This window comes from Pseudophryne corroboree, chromosome 11, assembly GCF_028390025.1.
Source record: "Pseudophryne corroboree isolate aPseCor3 chromosome 11, aPseCor3.hap2, whole genome shotgun sequence".
Taxonomy (NCBI): Eukaryota; Metazoa; Chordata; class Amphibia; order Anura; family Myobatrachidae; genus Pseudophryne; species Pseudophryne corroboree.
The window spans coordinates 292052875-292069768 of NC_086454.1; the positions used below are offsets into that span (position 1 = coordinate 292052875).

General features: G+C 46.4%; 1 protein-coding gene across 2 annotated transcripts in view; it reads right to left on the minus strand.

Annotated features, from left to right (window-relative positions):
• LOC134970182 (NAD(P)H dehydrogenase [quinone] 1-like) overlaps positions 1–16894 on the minus strand; it is a 74863-nt gene that overhangs the window by 1171 nt on the left and 56798 nt on the right. For both annotated transcript variants that reach the window (XM_063946201.1, XM_063946200.1), the window contains one exon: positions 6473–6574. In XM_063946201.1, the coding sequence (XP_063802271.1) occupies positions 6473–6574 (102 nt within the window). The remainder of the gene's footprint in view (positions 1–6472; positions 6575–16894) is intronic.

Sequence of the window (16894 nt, forward strand, 5' to 3'; positions counted from 1 at the left end):
GCCAGTATCCTGAGCGCAAGTATAGCTGCAGGGGTGGGGTAGGTTAGGCTGCGGGGAGGGGGGGGTTAGGCACCCCTGGGGAGGGGGAGGGGGGGTGGTTAGGGTCAGTCTGCGAGGGGAAGGGGGGGGAGGAGGGTTAGGTTTAGGCAGTGGGGATGGGGAGGGGGGTTTAGGCACTTCCGGGAGGTGGTTAGGGGTAGACTGCGGGAACAGTGGGTTGAGGAGAGAGGGAAATAGCCTCTACTCACCCCTGTTAAGATTTCAAACATCGGGATCCTGACATCAGTATTATGAACGCCGGGATCCCACACATTCCAATCAGATTCTACTTAACATTTATCTAGCTGCTTCTAAAAGATAATAGATAGAATCTGAGTTGTTACCGGCAACATCACCAGTTCTAAAAAACTCCCTTCTTAGTAAATTTACCCCATTCTGTGAGGGATGTACTAAGCATCACATCCACAATGCAGTACATCTCGCCACTTATCGGGTATGTACTGCTGTCCAGAGCAACCCAACACAATGTCTCCTCCCCTCTCCCTACTTTCCCAATTAGTCCAGTTTTGAAAGCTAATTTCCCCACAAAGTTTAAAAGTGTGTGAGACACCTTATGGAAAAGTGAAGGTTACATTTACATTTCCAATGCTGCAGCTATGTGATTAGTTTAAATGAGAGTGAAGACACGTGTGCAGTGGGAAATTCTAATTTATTGCTGTATGATTCCAAATTGTATCAAATTAGTAATGCTCATTCTGAGTGCAGCTGTGAGGCTAATCTTCCTTGCTAGACGTTCATCGTCTGCAGATCCATTCTGTCAGTCCCTCCACTGGTTACCTGTATTCTACTGTGTAGCCATGTATTAATAAATAAATAAATATATGGGGTAATTTAAAAGATTAAAATAATTCTGGATAGGTATATAGAATTCAGATGTCCTAAGTATGAAATTATCACTTGTAGTATATAGGTTGTGTATATATATATATGTAGATAGGTACATGTACAGTTATGATTGTTTAGGAGATAATTACGGAAATTGTGTATATACTGTATAGAACTAAATATATAGCTGTCAATGGGATTCACTTATTCTGCCTGAGGAGTGTGTTTCCCTCAGGCAATTTAGATGGTGAGTTGTGGCGGAAAGATAGTTGTCTCGCGCTGACCGCGAGACCGTAGTAATACCCTGCAGGGCTGCAAAGCGGGTGCTCTGTGGGTATCGCGAGCCGCTATAGTAATAGCCTGCAGGGCGGGAAGGATGGGGTCCCTCGCGCCGCTACATGGAGGCAAGATAGTTGTCTCGCGCTGACCACGAGACCATAGCAATACCCTGCAGGGCGGCAAAGCGGGTGCTCTGTGGGTATCACGAGCTGCTATAGCAATAGCCTGCAGGGCGGGAAGGATGGGGTCCCTCGCGCCGCTACCTGGACCTCTACCTGGACCGCGAGCTGCTAGAGGAGACTACGCGCTGATTGGCAGCAGGGAGAAGATAGGACCAATAGGAGCCTGCCGGTTAGCGCAAGCGTTATGGTAAGGGGGATAAAAGTGGGTTCCCTCCGCTATAGGTCAGTCTGCAGTTCCCTCGGTCAGCGCACAGTACTTGGATGCTTCCTCTCTGCCATAGAGCTGTAATATTGGCGGAGGATGGCTCCATGACTGAGGCCAGCGCCGAGTAAAGCCAGTGTAAGGCACATTGATTAGTGGTGCGATTGAAGTCTCTCCGCTGCTATCACTCATCTAAGCTGTAAACAGGAGTGAGCAATAGGAGAAGACTGAAACGGCCACTTATTGATATTTGCCTAGGGGGTTACAGAGCGTTCTGTATGCTGCCGCTGTTGTTGAGCTGTAAACAGTGAGTGGTAGGTAGGCTGATGGCACCACCCCTCTGATACACCTAAGAGCTTGGCACATTGAGAGTGTTTCTGCCTCCTGCTGACACCAGCTGCAAACATTGAACAGGTGTGCGGAGCACAGTGGTGCAAGTGGGCGGGTACGGGTGGGTACGGCGTACCCGTAAGAATTTAGCCGTGGGTACGCCGTACCCACACCGACGGGCCGCCGCTCCTCTTCCTTCCCTCCCTCCCCCACGCCGCACAGCCGCACACGCCGCTGATGTGAGGGCAGGAGAGGCAGGAGAGTGCAGCCTGCGCCTCTCGTTCCCCTCAGTCTCCGGTGGGTGTTTCAGTTTACTTCAGCGCCGATCCGTGAGCCAATCAGAGCTCGCACCCGCGAGCTCTGATTGGCTCACGGATCGGCGCTGAATTAAACTGAGACACCCGCCGGAGACTGAGGGGAACGAGAGGCGCAGGCTGCACTCTCCTTCCCTCACATGACAGACAGGAGGACAGCGACAGCAGCGGTGAGTAGGGGAGGGGGGCATGTTATACCTGGCACTGGGGGGGCATGTATACCTGGCACTGGGGGCATATCTGGCACAGGGGGGCATATATACCTGGCACTGGGGGATATCTGGCACTGGGGGGGCATGTTATACCTGGCACTGGGGGATATCTGGCACTGGGGGCATATCTGGCACAGGGGGGGTATATATACCTGGCACTGGGGGATATCTGGCACAGGGGGGCATGTATACCTGGCACTGGGGGCATATCTGGCACAGGGGGGCATATATACCTGGCACTGGGGGCATATCTGGCACAGGGGGGCATAAATACCTGGCACTGGGGGATATCTGGCACAGGGGGGCATGTATACCTGGCACTGGCGGCATATCTGGCACAGGGGGGCATATATACCTGGCACTGGGGGATATCTGGCACAGGGGGGCATGTATACCTGGCACTGGGGGATATCTGGCACTGGGGGCATATCTAGCACAGGGGGGCATATATACCTGGCACTGGGGGATATCTGGCACTGGGGGGGCATGTTATACCTGGCACTGGGGGATATCAGGCACTGGGGGGGGCATGTATACCTGGCACTGGGAGATATCTGGCACTGGGGGCATATCTGGCACAGGGGGGCATATATACCTGGCACTGGGGGATATCTGGCACAGGGGGGCATGTATACCTGGCACTGGAGGATATCTGGCACTGGGGGCATATCTGGCACTGTAGGGGCATTTCTGTATCTGGCACGGGGGGCAATGTATATCTGACACAGTGGGGGCATTTGTGTATCTAGCACTGTGGGGCAATGTGTATCTGACACTGTGAGGCAATGTATGGCACTCTGGGGGCATTTCTGTATCTGGCACTGTGGGGCAATGTGTATTTGGCACTGTGGGGCAATGTGTATCTGGCACTCTGGGGACATTTGTGTATCTGGCACTGTGGGGCAATGTGCATCTGGCACTGTGGGGCAATGTGTATCTGGCACTATGGGGACATTTGTGTATCTGGCACTGTGGGGCAATGTGCATCTGGCACTGTGGGGCAATGTGTATCTGGCACTGTGAGGCAATGTGTATCTGACACTCTGGGGACATTTGTGTATCTGGCACTCTGGGGACATTTGTGTATCTGGCACTGTGAGGCAATGTGTATCTGACACTCTGGGGACATTTGTGTATCTGGCACTCTGGGGACATTTGTGTATCTGGCACTGTGGGGCAATGTGTATCTGGCACTGTGGGGTTATATGTATCTGGCACTGTGGGGCAACGTTAATCTGACACTATTGGGGTCATACGTGTATCTGCCCCTCCCCCATATGTGTATCACGCCCCCATTTTCATTGGCCACGCCCCATGTGGCATTTGGCCACACCCATTTTTTTTGCACGCGCGCCTTCGCCGCGCGCACACAGTACCCATAAGACATTTTTTCTACTTGCACCACTGGCGGAGCACTCTTTGATGTAATGCCCAGGAGAGTGATGTTGTCACAGATGAATTGTGAATATAGCTGAGCCAGCAGCTGAGGTACAAAGCTGTCAGAAAAGAAGTTGAGGGAGAGAAAGAAGTAATTCCAGTGCAGACTAATGTATGACAGAACCCATGGACAGAGAGGTCAAAGAGCACAACTAATCGAGGAGTGGAGAGAAACAAATAATCTTGCACTCACCTGTTGCACTTATAAACACTTATCCACAAGGGACATTGACTCTTTATCAGTAGCAGTATAATAACTAATAATGATAGTGCAAGGAGAGATATGAACTGCCTACATGGTGTATTTCTTTGCAAGTGCTGAAATACCTGAATTCAAAGACACACATGTACTAAAAGAACTATTAGTATATTGCATGGGCCAGAAAGAGTTATCAAGAGAGTGCGGTTATATAGACTAACAAGAACTTAATAACCAGTAATTACCCAGTGGAGGGAGACATATTAACTTGCACTATACAGTCTGGTTAAACAAAGTAACTTTAAGTACCAAGATCACTGCCAGACTGTCTACATAGACTGGATACAAATGAAAAGGATACAATAAGTGAAACTCAAACTGTCAGGCAAAAGGAAAGTGGTTTACTCAGTGGAGGGAGATTTATTAACCTGCATCATACAGTCTGGCTAAACAAAGTAACTTTTAGTGCTGGGATCACTGCCAGACTGTTTATATAGACTGGATACAAAGGAAAAGGATACAATAGTGAAACATAAACTGTCAGGCAGAACAAAAGTAATTTATCCATTGGAAACCTCCCTGACAGCAGAAAGAAAGATAGTCAACTAACATATATGTATATGTAACCTATATATATATATATATTCAGTCAACATTTTATTCTTCAGCAAAATTTGGACAAGACTTATTCAACTTAAAGTAGCATAAAACATTTCAGGATACGTCATTATATTCGCTTTTCCAGAAAAGATAGTACAAACTGCTAGAAAGTGAATGTATACAATATTTCTAGAGTACTCATTCGATTAACAAGATATGTAATTTTAATATAATATATATATATAGTATGCATTTCTTCCTATTGTCACTATTATGACAAATTAATGTATAATATATGTAAAGAGTGTCATGCATGACAGTTAGAATTGCAACCCAGGTGTACACCTAGGAATATTTTTTATATTTGCCTAGGCATATTCGGTAGCTACCAAAAGGTAATTTTTTGTATTGCATGCAGGTGAAATTGTATAGGCCTTGAGGGTAGGATCAGAGGGGTGCGTGTGACTTACCAATTTGTATTTTATTGCTATATTACAATTCTTGAAATATTATACTACTATAACTATTAAAATTATCACTTTTGGTTTAAACATAAGAAATGAGTGAGTAGAGTGTTAATATTATTTATTACATCAAAATATCACCAGCTGCCCCAAGCCAGCCTAATAAATAATAATAAATAACATCTGAGTTAAGCTTGGGTGGAGGCAATTGAGTGTTAATAATTTAGCCGTGTTTAGTACAATATTAGGACGTAACTAAGGGTTACAACTGTATTAAATCTAAAATTATTTTACTCACACACAAAGCCATTAACCAAACTACACCAACGTACATTACTTCGCTTATCTCAAAATATCTCCCAACCTGACCACTTCGCTCTTCACAAGATCTACATCTCTCATCCACACTCATAATTCGCTCCGTTCATGATTGCTGGCCTTTCTTCGGTCTTTCAGGGCCTGCACAGACTCTGTAGAATGCCTTCCCACACACAATAAGACTCTCCAAATCTTCAAGTGTTCCCTAAAAACTCACCTCTTCAGGCAAGCTTATTAAATTGCAGAACCGCCCACATAACCTCTATAAGCTTTCCTATCCAATTACACCCCCACTGAACAGTCCATACATATCTTCACATATTATTTTCTCTCTCTTCACTTTCTCTTCCTCCTTACCACGGTTCATCATTGATGTGTGGCCATATCATACAGCTCACCAAGAACCTTTGCAATCTGGTGGACCACTGTGTACTAGATAACACCTATCTTTGGTATGAATAACTATTTCAGTATAGATTTTAAGCTTGCGAGCAGGGCCTTCCTACCTCTATGTCTGTCTGTTATTACCTAGTCTTGATCTATCACTGTTGTGTCCAATTGTAAAAAGCAACGGAATATGCTGCGCTATACAAGAAACTGTTAATAAATAAATAATAAATAAAAGCTTAGTAATGCAAGACTGGGGTTTGATATATCAAGCAGTGGAGAAGTGGGCCAGCAAGGAAAGCATTGATTAAGCTCGGTAGATGCTGACTGGTTACCGCAGCCAACTTCTCTACACTTTTTAACTCAGTGATCAGGTTTAATGCTTCAGCCGTATAGCAACATATGACTGCAATTACACCAGAGTACTACGAGCATTGGTGCAGTACTGATACCAACCAAACCTTCCTAAGCATTTAAACACCCCCCAATGTGGCATAGAGACCACTTTTTTAAACCAGCAAACAAAGACATCTTTTGCGCCCACTATCTACTATACCACTGGGCATGGAGACACTGACAACATGGCGCCGCGATGAAGTGGATATAGCTAAAGTGTGACTAGGCAGAATCATAACCTAAATAAAAACACGTCTGATACGATACCTGCAGTGGCCATAACATAACATTTATGTCTCCATTGATCCCTTTAGGTGAGTACATTGCTTCTGAGCTACCAGTGGTGAATGACAGAATGGCTTTCTTATCCTGTTAGAAACAGACAAAACATAAAATATATACAGTATATTCAGATAGTTAGAAATACTGTGAAAACATCTGCTATAGAAATTATACCATCCCACAGTGCTAGCTGTTTTTTGGCACACACACAAATAAAGGCTTCACATGTACTAAAAAATCTCAGTGTTTCTCTGGATATGTGGGGCTAATTCAGACCTGATCGCTAGGTTACGTTTTCGTACAGCGAGCGATCAGGTCTAAACTGCGCGTCTGTATGCACCGCAATGCGCAGTCATGCCGCACGGGTACAAAGCAGATCGCCGCTCAGTGATGAGTTTGTGCGAAGGATCCGTTCGCAAGGAGATTGACAGGAAGAAGGCGTTTGTGGGTGTCAACTGACCGTTTTCTGGGAGTGTTTGGAAAAACGCAGGCGTATCCAAGCGTTTGCAGGGAGGGTTCCTGACGTCAATTCCAGTCCCGGACAGGCTGAAGTGTTCGCAGCGGCTGAGTAAGTCCTGGGATGCGCAGAGACTGCACAAAATCAGTTTGTACAGCTCTGCTACACATGCGTTCGCACACCTGCAAAGCGAAAATACACTCCCCTATGAGCAGCGACAATGCGAACGCAGGACTGCAAAAAGCCCCTAGCATGCGAACAGGTCTGAATTAGGCCCTGTATTAGTTGTCTTTCTGAGCAGCAGACAAACTGCTTATTGGCCCTCATTCCGAGTTGTTTGCTCGTTGCCGATTTTCTCTATATTGCGATTAGTCGCTTACTGCGCATGCGCATGATTCGCTGAGCGCATGCGCTTAGTTATTTTACTCAAAAGTTAGGTATTTTACTCACGGCATTACGAGGATTTTTCTTTGTTCTGGTGATCGGAGTGTGATTGACAGGAAGTGGGTGTTTCTGGGCGGAAACTGGACGTTTTATGGGTGTGTGTGAAAAAACGCTGCCGTTTCTGGGAAAAACGCGGGAGTGGCTGGAGAAACGGGGGAGTGTCTGGGCGAATGCTGGGTGTGTTTGTGACGTCAAACCAGGAACGAAACTGACTGAACTGATCGCAGTGGCAGAGTAAGTGTCGAGCTACTCAGAAACTGCTAAGAAATATCTATTCGCAATTTTGCTAATCTTTCGTTCGCAATTCTGCTAAGCTAAGATACACTCCCAGAGGGCGGCGGCTTAGCGTGTGCAATGCTGCTAAAAGCAGCTAGCGAGCGAACAACTCGGAATGAGGGCCATTAAGCAGAGATAAATGTGCTGTCAGCTTCAGCTTGCTATGAAACACTGCCCCCCAGTGGTCAAAATGATTGTGAAAACTCTGGGCTATTGCACTTCACCAGTTGATGGGGGTAATTCTGAGTTGATCGCAGCTTCAAGTATGTTAGAAATTGGGCAAAACCATGTGCACTGCAGGGGAGCCAGATTTAACATGTGCAGAGAGAGATAGATTTGGGTGGGGTGTGTTCAATCTGCAATCTAAATTGCAGTGTAAAAATAAAGCAGCCAGTATTTACCCTGCATAGAAACAAAATAACCCACCCAAATCTAACTCTCTCTGCACATGTTATATCTGCCCCCCCCTGCAGTGCACATGGGCCCTCATTCCGAGTTGTTCGCACGCAAGCTGCTTTTAGCAGCTTTACACACGCTAAGCCGCCGCCTACTGGAAGTGAATCTTAGCATAGTAAAATTGCGAACGAAAGATTCTCAAAATTGCGAATACACACCTCTTAGCAGTTTCTGAGTAACTTCAACCTTGGGGGTCATTCCGAGTTGTTCGCTCGGTAAAAATCTTCGCATCGCAGTGATTTTCCGCTTAATGCGCATGCGCAATGTCCGCACTGCGACTGCGCCAAGTAAATTTGCTATGCAGTTAGGAATTTTACTCACGGCATTTTCATCGTTCTGGCGATCGTAATGTGATTGACAGGAAATGGGTGTTACTGGGCGGAAACTGGCCGTTTTATGGGCGTGTGGGAAAAAACGCAGGAGTGGCCGGAGAAACGGGGGAGTGTCTGGGCGAACGCTGGGTGTGTTTGTGACGTCAAACCAGGAACGACAAGCACTGAAATGATCGCAGATGCCGAGTAAGTCTGGAGCTACTCAGAAACTGCTACGAGGTGTGTAATCGCAATATTGCGAATACATCGTTCGCAATTTTAAGATGCTAAGATTCACTCCCAGTAGGCGGCGGCTTAGCCTGAGCAAATCTGCTAAAATCCGCTTGCGAGCGAACAACTCGGAATGACCCCCCTTACTCGGCATCTGCGATCAGTTCAGTGCTTGTCGTTCCTGGTTTGACGTCATAAACACACCCAGCGTTCGCCCAGACACTCCTCCGTTTCTCCAGCCACTCCCGCGTTTTTCCCAGAAACGGTAGCGTTTTTCCCAGAAACGGTAGCGTTTTTCCCCACACGCCCATAAAACGGCCTGTTTCCGCCCAGAAACACCCACTTCCTGTCAATCACACTCCGATCGCCTGAACGAAAAAAAAGCCGTGAGTAAAATACCTAACTGTATAGCAAATTTACTTGGCGCAGTCGCAGTGCGAACATTGCGCATGCGCACTAAGCGGAAAATCGCTGCGATGCGAAAAAATTTACCGAGCGAACAACTCGGAATGACCCCCATGGTTTTGCCCAACTGCTAAAAAATTTCCTGCTGCGATCAACTTGGAATTACCCCCGATGTGGGTTATTTTCATACTGCCCATGCCCAGAACAGTCTTTGTGTATTAATGAGCCCAGGCAGACTTGTGTGATTTTCACACCAGCCTGCGCCTGGATGGGCCGAGCAGGGCTTTCTTATATAGGGAAGGTACCCTAAAAGCATGCTTCTGTAATTATGAACACATGCAGACTGGGGTACAGATCAGGGCTTGCCCAAGCTTAATTATTTTGGAAAGCAAATCTAGTTTTTGGCATCCCTTGATGGGCTAAACTTTTAAAAAGGACAGTGCAGTGGTCAGAGGAGGATTAACCACAAGGCAACCAAGGCCCTGTTGGTCTCCGGGGGCCTAGCGACAAGGCTGTATAAAGGGCATTTCTGTCAGACCACGAGCTTCACTGAAATTGTCTGTGAGCTGGGCTGGCTGAACACTCCCTGCTGTCTGTCAGTAATTAGACAGCTGTTGGGTGCATGCTTCAGCGCATGCCTGTGTCCCCAGTCCTGCAGTACTGTGCATGTGACCAGTCATGACACACATGTATAATATGATGTCAGATGCTTAGAAACAAGAGCAGGGATGTGCACAGAAAAACACATGAGTTCATCCAGTGTACTTTATTCAGAGCCGTAACTAGGGGGGGGGCTAAGGGGTCACGTGCCCCAGGCGCAGGAGTCGAGGGGGCGCAGGGAACTCTTTCTGGCTCCCTGACAGCTGCTCCTTCACCCCCCCCCCCCCCCCGCGATTGCCACCCGCAGACGCGAATGGTGCCGTCATGGACCCACCGCGGCTGCGTCTCTGTGTCTCCCTCTGCCTGCCTGGCCACCCGCCCGCCGAGTAGTGCCTCCTCCCCGCCAGCATCTTTACCGGCTGGCGGGAGCTGCTTACAGGGGACGGAAACGCGGCTGTGCGCGCACCGTCACCTGCCACCCCTCTGACATCCGGCACCCGCTGCAAGCCCCGGCACTGGCCTCACTCACTGCACGGAGGCTTGGATTGATCTGCAGTGGTGAGTGGAGGGGCCCGGGGTTTATATATGCACTATAGTTATTTATTCTTTTTTCATATATATATATATATATATATATATATATATATATATATATACATATATATATATATATCTATATATATCTATATATATATTTATTTTATTTTTATTTTTTATTTCATAATTTTATTTATTTTCATATATATATATATATATATATCTTCATGCTAATTATGACGTTTCTGGGATTGCACAAACGTATGCTTCCTGAAGACAGTGTGTGCAATCCCAAAACTTCGTAATTATCATGCAGTACTATTGTGCAGTGTTAAGAAATTAAGGGTCTGTCCACTACTGTGTGGCATAGTCTGAAATTTTAGTTATTAATTTTATTATCATCTTATTCATGTTTATCTATTTTAATTTTTTGTATTTACTTATTTATTTACTTTAAAAAAAATTATTTTTTTATTTTTTATTTATTATTATCATTATTATTTTTTATTTTTTTTATTTTTATTTTTTTATTTGGGGGGGGGGGGGGGGGGGGGCGCTAACTTACTGCCTTGCCCCGGGTGCTGAAAATCCTAGTTTCGGCCCTGCTTTATTACAGTATTTTTAACATTTTATATAACATCCACCACCTACTTCAGGCGTGAGTGGGGGATGATGGGGTGGGGGTATGAGTTTGGGAGGGGCGGGGGGGTTAGACAGTGTTATTTTAGGCAAAATAATGCTTTTCAGCACCACAAGCCTCCCCATGAGGGACAAAAGGTAGTGATGACCAGGATTCTAATTGTGTAGCAATTTTGTGTAGTATGGGAGCGAAATTAAGAGCATAGATATCAGACAGAGAAGGTGGAATATAGATTCCCAAATATTTCAGTTAGAAGTATTGTGTTTAAATAGAGATAGGATAGGAGAAGAGGGAGAAGAAGACAGAAGAGTGGCGGCAGCAGAGGTCAGTGGGAGGAGCTCAGACTTGTCATGGTTAATCTAAAACCCTAAAAACGGGCCAAACAAATTTATGGAATGGAGGATGGCTGGAATGGAGGTGAGGGGGTCAGAAATAAAATGCAACTTATCATCCGCAAACAACGCAATCTTGAGGGAGTGATGGGTAATATGAGTACCGTGAAATTCAGATAAGTTGCGAAGAGCAATCGCTAAGGGTTCAATTGCCAATGCAAATAAAAGTGGGGAGAGAGTGCAGCCTTGTCTGGTGCCTCTTCCTAAGGGTATAGGAGCCAACAGGTAGCCATTACAAATAATTCTAGAATATGTCATTATATAGTATACGTAGAAGGGAGATGAATTGGTCGGGGAAACCAAATTTATTAAGGGTGTTAAATAAATTATCCCAGGAAACTAGATCAAACGCTTTCACAGCATCAAGTGACAGTAAATAGGAAGTGTTAGACTCTGAAGAGGAATGCAGCCAGTGGGATGCTGCGATAACCTTACGGATGTTGGCCGAGGAATGCCTGACTATGAAGGCCGTCTGGTCCAAATGAACACCCAAGGAAACAGATACTTTATCCTGCCTGCCAGAGCTTTGTGATCAGCTTATAGCCTACGTTGAGCAGAGATATAGGTCTATACGAGCCAGGTAGATGGGGGTTCCTGCCTGGTTTAGGCAGCAAGCGAATAATAGCATCCGTAAAATATTTGGGAATAAAGGGGGCGGTGAGCAGGGCTTTAAAATCCGAAACCAAAGGATCTATGAGTTTCGGTAATAATATTTTGTAATACTTCCCAGAGAATCCATCTGGACCAGGGGAATTCACAGGTTTAAGATGTTTTATAGCAATCTCAATTTCCTGGGATGTAAACGGGGCACAGAGGGACGACCGTGACTCAGCCGGAATAGAGGGGGTAGCAATAGATTCCCAAAAGGAAAATTCACCAGAGACATCCCTTGGTGGTTGTGTATATTTATCACTATAAAAGTCGTGTAACAAAGAGGCAATATCTTTACCAGTGGAGGCGTAAGTGCTATCAGGTCGCTGAATAGATTGTATAAGAGAAAGGGGAGTAGAAGACTTCACTAAATTGGAAAGTAAACGACCGGTTTTATTACCGAATCTATAAAACCTGTGATCTTTGTAAAATGTATGCCTGTCGCCTAAAGAGGAAAGAAAGGCCATCAAATTTGTGTTTTGCCAAAACAAAGGTAGATTTGGTAACAGGAGTTGGGGTGGTCTTATAAGCCTGGTATGCAGCTGTCAATTGAGATTGCAGCAATTTATATGAGGAAGCACAGTCTTTATTTACCTGGGAAATATATTGGATTATACGCCCCCTAATTACAGCCTTTGAGGTCTGCCAAAAAAGAATAGGGTCGGATTCCAATACGGAGAGATTATCAAGTCTGAACTCATCCCAAAATAACTCGTTAGTTGCGAAACCCTAAAGAAGAGGCAAAATAAGAAGGAAAGCGCCAAAGCTTATAAGAACCTACGTCTAAGGAAGAAGAAAAGGATACCCAAATAAGGGAATGGTCTGAGAGGAACATCGGCTCAATATGTGCATCAAGTATATTGGAAAATATGGAGTCTGACAAAAGGATATAGTCTATTCGTGATAGTGAACCATGAGCGGCAGATAGACATGTGAAGTCTCTGTCAACAGAGGCCCTCCATGCATCAGTTAGTAGTAATTTTTGAGCAATAAAAGGGATGCCGACCTTGGGAGACGGTCTTATAGGCGTAGCAGAATTGGAGTCCAAATATGGGGAGGAAACAATATTAAAGTCACCCCCCAAAACTAAATGGTCAGACACAAATGGGGCTAGTTTATTCAAAAGCAAACAAAAGAATGGGGTGGAGTGTGAATTAGGCTCATATATATAACAAAAGGTAAATCGAGAGGCATAAAGGTTAAGGTCTACCAGAGGATACCTGGCGTTTTCTTGCCAGGAGGACAACCCCCCTAGCCTTTGAAGTGTAAGGGGCAACTGCAAGGACCGTCCAACCGAGGGTGGACAATTTATTTATTTCTGGAAGCAACAAATGAGTTTCCTGTAAGAGTACCAACTCTAAATGCATCTTATTTAGATAAAGAAGGAGTTTTTTTCATTTAATTGGGGAGTGAATACTCCCCAAATTCCAAGAGCCCACCTTAACCAATGCCATATATCACAAAACACATAAATTAAGCAGTTGACTCAGACTTCCTGGTAATTAGAGTAAAAAGACACAGGGCGGGAAAGAATGAGACGGGGGGGAAAAGAGAACAGCAGAGGAGGATCATAAAGTATACTCCAACAACAATTTTAAGAAAAATAACTTCACAATTCACATTTCTGAGAAAAGACAGATTACAAATTCTTGAAAAGGCGGAGCTCCCAGCCTAATCCGCCTAACCTAAAAACGTGTAAGAGGGAGCAATAATCCCTCCTAAAACCATGTCAGTGACCAACAGAAAATCAACAAAAAGACAGTTTGGCCACAATATGCAATAACACCTGAAAAATAACAAAAATACAATATTATACTACATCCCCTGAGTCGAGATAAAAAAGAAAAATTTGACTCTACATAGAAATATAGCGATCAGCATATAGTCAAAACAGATAATACAGCAATAATAAACAGGTGCGTATTTGATACGTCACCACAACGGAGTATGCCATGCTGTGATGAATGGGAAGAGGACTGTAGAAAACCAACAAGCAAATAAGTCCGAGCAGAACTCTGTGAGACGAGAGGAGGCAACAAGAGGAGAGTTCGTGGAAATAAACCATAGACAGTGGAAAGAGTCCAATATGGTGAGGCAAAGAAAGCAGGAGTCCGTTTCAGATGTCATCTACAGCCATATAGTGGGTTTGCCCCTGCAGAAATGCAGCTGCATCATCGGCTGAAGTAAAATCTTTAAAGGAGGAGTCATTAAAGATTCTCAGACGAGCCGGGTAGAGGAGGGCAAACTCCCCCCCCCCTCCCCTTTCCCCTAAGCCAACTGCGAACACACTGGGGTAAAAGCTTTACGAAGCCTTGTCAATTCAGGGGAATAGTCTTGAAAAATAAGAAGCTTGGAATCATTCCACATAAGGTCCCTTTTCCGTCAAGAGGCGGACCAGATGGTCTCCTTGTGTATATAGTTCAGGCATTTGAATAAAACGACTCGAGGTCTAGAAGAAGAGTAGTCATGGAGCTGTCCCGTACGGTGGGCCCGTTCAATCGCAAGATCCGAACAGAAGTCTTAAATTTCAAGAAATTCAGGCAGGGTATGCGTCAAGAAATGATATAAGGCTGTCCCTTTAAGAGATTCTGGCAGCCCCTCTACCCTCAAGTTGTTCCTATGGGAACGATTCTACAAATCGTCCTGTTTTGCCCAGACCTGCATGTCAGATTGTTTCAGCTGCGCTGTTAAATCTTGCATGGATGGAATGGCTTGAAAGTTTTCTCCAGCAGTATGCTCAACTGCCAATACCCACTTGGCCAGCTGTTTACACTGGCTCTTAATGTCGGTAACTGCCTGTTGCAGAGCAGCTGCATTTAGTGTGGCTTGTTCCTTTAACATGGGCTGCACTGTCAACCTCACAGCCTGCACAACATCAGCATATGTAAAGGGCCCTACACACATACCGATCCGCTGCCGAGCTGCCCGACGGCGGATACGGCCGACGGGTGACCAAGCGGCGGGGGGAGGTGACGGGGGGAGTGAAGTTTCTTCACTCCTCCCGTCACCCGACTCCATAACACTGAACGCTAATATGGACAATCTCGTCCATACTGGCCTGCATGCATAAGCGACGGGGCACCAACGTTTAACGAGCGCAGGGCCGCGCATCGTTAGGTGTTGGTGCCTACACACAGAACGATAAGAACGAGTTCTTGTTAATTTATGAACGAAAACGTTCATATCGTTCTGTTTTATCTGCCAGTGTGTAGGGCCCATAGGAGGAGATGGGGGGGAGAGAGGTGGGGGCATTGTGTGCCCAAGCAGGGGCAGCGGAAGGTGGCTGGACCTTAGTGGGAGCTGCAGAAGGTAATAGTACCTGGGTGAGGCTGATAGTGGATGCCTCTGATCCTGGGTCCATCCCGGTGGCCATCCTATGAAGCGCGCTACGGTCCCCTTCCAGGCGTGGGCACGTGTGTTTGCCGGGCATCTGGCTGGACAAAAACTTGTCCATACGGTGCCCGGTGCGTTGCTCAGCCTAGCGAGAGGTCACAGGACTGGCCGGGTGGACCTGAGAGGCCCTAGCAGGTTATAGCGGGCGGACGGCACCGGAGTTGAGGGGAAAGCCGCCTCATATCAGCAGCACCGGAACCAGAAGTCTGCCAGGTGTGATTTTAAGGGCAGCACGGACAGTGTAATAGTTAGCATTACTGTCTCACACCACTCAGGTCAAGGGTTCAATTCCCACCATGGCCCTAACTGTGTGGAGATTGTATCTTCTCCCCGTACTTGCGTGGGTTTCTTCTGGGTACACCGATTTCCTCCCACAATCCAAAAATATACTGATAGGTTAATTGGCTCCCAACAAAATTAACCCTAGCATGAATGTGTAGATCTGGTAGGGAATATAGATTGTAAGCTCCACTGAAGAAGGGACTGATGTGGATTGTCAAATGTTCTCTGTAAAGCGCTGCGGAATATGTGTGAGCTATATAAATAACTGGTAATAAATAATAATCAATACACTAGTACAACTACCATGCAGGCTTCTCGGGGCTGGGTACTATGGTCAGCTAGCATTATGGGGATGGAGAAGGCAGCGGCGGCTCCCTCCACAGTGTGGCTCTCTACACGGCTGTGTACCTGGCGTAATGGTCGGGATGGCCCTGATTACACCGCACATGGGTGGTCATTCCGAGTTGATTGCTCGCTAGCAGTTTTTAGCAGCCGTGCAAACGCATTGTCGCCACCCACTGGGGAGTGTATTTTCGCTTTGTAGAAGTGTGAACGCCTGTGCAGTAGAGCGCCTGCAAAAACATTTTGTGCAGAACAAGACCAGCCCTGGACTTACTCTTCGTGTACATTGATTCTAACTTTGGAGGGTTGGCTTTTGACATCACACACCCGCCCAGCGTTCGCCCAGCCATGCCTGCGTTTTTCCTGGCACGCCTGCGTTTTTCCAAACACTCCCAGAAATCGGTCAGTTGACACCCAGAAACGCCCCTTTCCTGTCAATCTTCTTGTGGCTGCCAGTGCGAAAGAAAACGTCGCTAGAACCTGTGCAAAACCACAAAAGTCTTTGTACCCATACGTCGCGTGTGCGCATTGCGGTGTATACGCATGGGCAGAAATGCCGTTTTTTTGCCTGATCGCTGCGCTGTGAACAACGGCAGCTAGCGATCAACTCGGAATGACCCCCATAGTGCCCCTGATTCATATTACACCACCATACCTCCCAACTTTAACTCCCAATGAAGCGGGACTATCGCGCTGCGATCCGAAAAGGGTGTGTGGCCTCAGTCATGGGGGTGTGGCGTTGCCCAAGTGGGCATGGCCTCGTCAAACGGAGCATCTTTCAGCCTTTTGGGGGCGTGCCCAGCGCTCCCTGAGCAGCTGGGCAGCCCCCTGCTCCCCTCCTAGCACTGAATACATGCCGTGCGCGTGCACACAGCATGTATTCAGTGATCACCGGCTGCTTTGCAGAGCAGAGCAGTGGGTGATCAAAAGCTGCCCCCCCGTCCGCGGGACACTGCTGCCCACGGGAGGGACAAAGGGACAGTGTCCGAA